Below are 5,013 nucleotides of genomic sequence, written 5' to 3'. Positions count from 1 at the left end.
TACTTCTATATAATCTATCTAGGCTAGGTACATCGGATATAAACCTGGAATAGTTGGAGTCCTACTTGTGTGAGAGGATGTTTTGTGTTAAACCTCGTGTGGTTTGCATCAGAATGGCTCGAGAAGAAGTCCGGCGTTCCACCAGGTAGCAACAACGAGACCATTGCTATTCGCTTTGTATTTCAACGATGTTGCTGCGATGCTGTGACTTTTATTCTATAATATGCCCTTGACCCGGTACATTCGGAATTATCGCTGTTGAACAATACCGATCTATTCCATGATTCTTTGATTGGCTATTAGTTTGTGAAAATCGGTCAAAAATTCGCTGGAATATAGGTGAGAGAGCTTAAGAACTTGGCGAGTTCCTTGGGGCCTTAAGAACCGTCATAAGTGGCCAACGTGGTCAAAGCTACTTTGATTGATCATTAGTGATCTAGATCCGCAAATCCAAGTAATGTTGCACTCATTTTAATATGTATTACATCATTTGGGAATCATGGTGTTACCAGTTTCTTCGGGAATTTGCTGTGTGGACTCTGGTACCGGAAGTCGGCCAACCAAAGCAGATTACGGAAGCGTTGTACCGTTCACTCGAAACTAAGTTTGTGTAAATCGGTCCAGCCACCTCTGAGAAACTTATATAAGTTTAAATGACACACAGACAATTTCCGATCTCGACGAACTGAATCGAATGGTATATGAAACTCGGCCTCGGTTAGAACGCCTCTTTTTGGAGTGATTCAATAGTCTTTTTTATATGAAAAAGGCAACAATGCAACAATCTACTTCAACTGGTGATAAAAACATGTTCTCCGTGGGGATGTGATACTTTCACCACACCGTTGAAACGCCCCTATCTTTGCAATACTACAGGTACTCTAGGTAGGGTCCTCGGAAAGTGTGAGTGTATTCAATCTTTTCTTTTCACAGATTTCATATTTCTGATAGTAGTGCGAGCGTAATGTACGGTACTGTAAATGTACTATATAGTGTACTATGTATAGAGTATATTATTCCTCCTACGGACAGTCAAGCAGATTGCACTTAATAACACCATGATTCTGCACTACATTGATATTGACTTTGTCCACCTTCGATCGACTCTGCTGACCTCCCTCGTCATCTTGTTCGGTTATCTCTGCTTCTCCTCCTCCGTCACCACCGATGGCGACGCTCTGGAATGTGTTTTTCGGAATGATAAAAGCTGACCGCTTGGCGAAACTCTGCACCCGTTGAGTACTGAGATATCCCTTTTGCGGCATAAATTCGATCTGGTAATAATACAATATGGCATGGATATGGATAGGATCCGTTGAATCTTTGAGGAGCAATTCCTTCTCCACTTCGTAAAGTTTTCCATCGAAATGAACTTCGGCCAGTTTGCATGGTTCCGACAGGTTTTCGTAGGTGAACGGGCCGAGATCCAGATGGTTTTCCGTTTCCAACGTGGATAGATATCTGTCGATGTGGAACTGGCTAAGTTCCGGATTTTCAACACGACAACATTTAACGATCCAATCGGAATGAATGATACTGCCGTGCAGCTCTACCAACGACGGTACAATTGAACCGGTAGGCTTAAGCTTAGAGTACAGCGATTGATACTGACAGTAGTGTTCGCTGTTGATTTGACCGAACACATCCACCGGTTGCAGGATAATCAGATCCAACGTGTAATCGTTCAGAAGGAATGCTTCCGGAAGGGAACTAATCAGCATTATTGCCGACATTGGAATGTCGTTTTGATTGGCGATGAATTCGATTAAATCTTCGGCACGATCCGAACAAAAGAGTACAGACGTTTTGCCCTCTTTGAGAAGCTTTAGTCCAGCATATGGGAAAAGCGATAAATCTAGCACCTTTTCCAAGTCATCTAGCTCTTCAATATCTGCCGTCAGTTTACTGTAATATTCTGAATCGTTTAAAAATTCCAGCACGTGCTCGTCAATACTAATTTGATTATCCATAGAATTGAGATTGTGAGAAACTGACAGAGCACCGTCCTTGCAGGATATGGTCAACGGCAGACTCTGGTCTTTGGTCACCGGGAGTCTTTGATTCAGCTTGAATATAGCTTGATTCCAGCAGGTGTTGCTCGTCGGATCCGTACTGATGCTATTCTCTTCGTCCAGCATCAGATCGAACCAAACTACGAACCCATCTAGAATGCCGTCCTCCAGACAGGTCAACTCGAACTGACTCTCCTCCAATCCTTCCTGACACCGTTCCAAACAATCCAAATCGTTAAAATCAACAGTCATCGCGCAGACTGTGTCCGTCACAAAGACAAAGTCATCGTTCGCCTTAATCCTGCTGACATCCTCCGCGTCATAACACTTGATCCCTTCCTTCGAAATTAAACAGTTACTCGGTAGATTAAACTCTTGACTAAAATTTTCGTTGATGAGAATATTGCTTGCAGTTAAAGCACGGGACTTGTATCCGGTCACATGCAAAATTACTTGGCTTGGAATGATCCTTCCCTCCGGCAGCAGTAGATTCCGCTTGGCATGAATCAACGTCTCCAGAATCCCTTCCCCAAAGGCTCCCGAGTCCAGCGTCTCGGTCACAATCAGCGAAAACTTATCGCCGATCTTCAAATCCTGCGAAAAGCTCTGAAACAGACAAATCCTGTCGCTCAGCCCGTTCGCCCCGAAAACGTCCCGCGCGATCTGCACCATAATTTCCGAACCATCACAGGCGGCCACCTTCCGAATTCCCTCGCAGTTTAGCGCATACAATGACAGTAACCCGGTACCGGTCCCAATATCCAACACCTCAGCGTGACCGGCCTTGATCTGATTCTGTATAGCAGCCCGGTAGCCAGCATTCCGGACGACGTCGTTCAACATTCGAAAATGCCATCGCTCGACCAGTTCACACTTGGTGTTCTGAAGGTTCTGGTATGCCTTCAAATACTTGGGATCCTGCAGCAGGACCCTTTCAAAGCAAATCGAAGCTTCCAGCGAGCGACCGTAGCTGAACCGAGGGCGAATGGAGACAGAAAAGAAAAGAATCAAAGAGAAAACCCATCATTATCTCTCTCATTAATTTTTAGTACGGACAAAACTGTAAAAACGAAATAAAAATCGACAAGAATTTTAATAAATAATTTCAGAAAATGTGACTCATGCCGCACGGCCAATGTAAATTGTTTCAATACTAACTTAACACTTTAAACCAGAAAGTGATTGTGATATAAATTACAGTATCTTAAACTCGCACAGAGAATATATTTTTAACAGAAACACAATATAAATTAAAGTATAATAGTATGTAAACTTTTCCTAAAACTTGTAAACTCCAGCTCACAATGGGCTATTTTCTGTTTCCATAAATCCAATCGTTGTCGGACAATATCCTGGCTAGAAATAACACAACACGGAACACTAAACGAAATAGTCGGATCAAACGCCATTCCTTCTTCGACCGACAACCCTGCCTGAAACACTTCCAAAGGTATTTCTTGTAAGCAGTTCTCGTCCGATTTGGTAACATCAAACCAGTAAACAATTGGATAACCTATCAATAGACCAAAAATTGTGGGAAAACATGCTGCGTTCGGATTGAGATCTAGGTCAAGTATTTGACCAACCGTAGCATGCTCAAGCTTTGTTCGAAGCAAATTGATTAGATCGCTAACTATAAAATGTTCCTTTGAACATTTTTCTATCATTTCAGGACAAGTTAAGTGCTTGGAAACGTTTACGAAACGGAACTGTTCCTCCTTCAAACAGTTGACGAATTTTGCGTTAAACAATCCGAAATCCGTCCCAATTAGAAATACTATCAACGAACTTTCAATTAAATTGTGATATTTTAACCCTTCGACCAAGTCGATCAATTCTTCGGGACTAAAAGATCCAATGTCCCAAATAAATCCACTCTTAACCCCTATCTCAATGAAAAACAGCTGCCGTGCGAGCTGCTCAATTTTGCGCCCATTCCAAGCCCTTCCGGTGAGTGTGCTCTTGAGAAAATTTCCTATCGCTTGCATGTCACAAACTAAAAAATACGTTCAACTTAAAAAAGATGTACAAAACAAAATAACCTCGCCGGACTTACCGCTGCAGCCGTACACCGGTCTCGTTCAGCAGCTCGGGATGCTCCGGAAACAGTTCCAAACCCTGTTCGATGATCTCGAACACCTGCTGAAATTTTTCCTCCTGCTCGAGCTGATCGGCGTACTTGCTGGCCACGAACAGGAACAGTTCCTCCAGTGAATCCCTATCCTCGACGGCTTTCGGGGGCTCCGCGAGTTCCGGGGTTTTCTGCTGGAGCAGCTTCTGCAGGGCACCGAATGCTTTGTGGAACTTGGCACGCGTCACAAAATCGTACACCACTTTTAGTTCGCCAACCAATATTTCCTCATCGCTGCTCATTTTCCGCAGTGATAACGAACCAAATGTACTCGGCCGACGATAGAACTGGTAGATATAATTTGTCTTGCTATTAGTGTAGCCAAAGTTTCGGTGGGCCGTGACCTGGGGCCTGCGTTCGTTCAACTTCTAACGATCCATTAAAACTTTTGTAAACACTGTCCAGTGCGGACACCATACAAACTCGTCGTATGTCGCGCAAAACAGGAAAAATCGATTTTCCGAATCTTGCTATCGTCTGAGGCCTCGTTCGCTCTCAGCTCTTTCTCTCTCTCATCAGAAAACCAGGCAGCTGTCATACTTTTCAAGGTCGTGATCGCGGCTTCGAATATCAACAAAATACAAAACTGGGGGTTCGGACGACTTAGTCGAAAAGTGCATCGTATATCGACCATTCGGGCGAATATGGCAATGGGTCTGACCTAGGGGCTTGAAATGTATTTTTAAAATTCAACAAAATTAAATGCATTTTCTTGCCATCAAAATAGAAATTTAGAATACCTTTTGCGTTGCGTGTAAGCCGCCAAGCCTTGCAAGAAACTATCTCTAAACATTCAACAAAACATCGAACGAAGTAGATCGGCGTTTGTTGAACAGATTTGCGAGGGAGTGTAAAGTTGGTGCAAAAATG

General features: G+C 43.3%; 1 protein-coding gene across 1 annotated transcript; it reads right to left on the bottom strand.

The window, feature by feature from the left end:
* Nucleotides 1-861: 861 nt before the first annotated feature.
* Nucleotides 862-4,642, bottom strand: LOC131679029 (protein arginine N-methyltransferase 9-like). The gene is made up of 2 exons (XM_058959550.1): nt 4,069-4,642; nt 862-2,982 (listed from the first exon to the last, which is right to left on the bottom strand). Exons 1-2 carry the CDS (start codon nt 4,383-4,385, stop codon nt 1,023-1,025), a joined length of 2,277 nt encoding a protein of 758 aa, XP_058815533.1. The 5' UTR covers nt 4,386-4,642; the 3' UTR covers nt 862-1,022.
* Between the last annotated feature and the right edge of the window lie 371 nt (nt 4,643-5,013).

Source organism: Topomyia yanbarensis, chromosome 2 (assembly GCF_030247195.1).
Source record: "Topomyia yanbarensis strain Yona2022 chromosome 2, ASM3024719v1, whole genome shotgun sequence".
Classification (NCBI taxonomy): Eukaryota; Metazoa; Arthropoda; class Insecta; order Diptera; family Culicidae; genus Topomyia; species Topomyia yanbarensis.
Note: the sequence above shows the minus strand (reverse complement) of the source record. Positions and strands in the feature narration are given on the sequence as shown.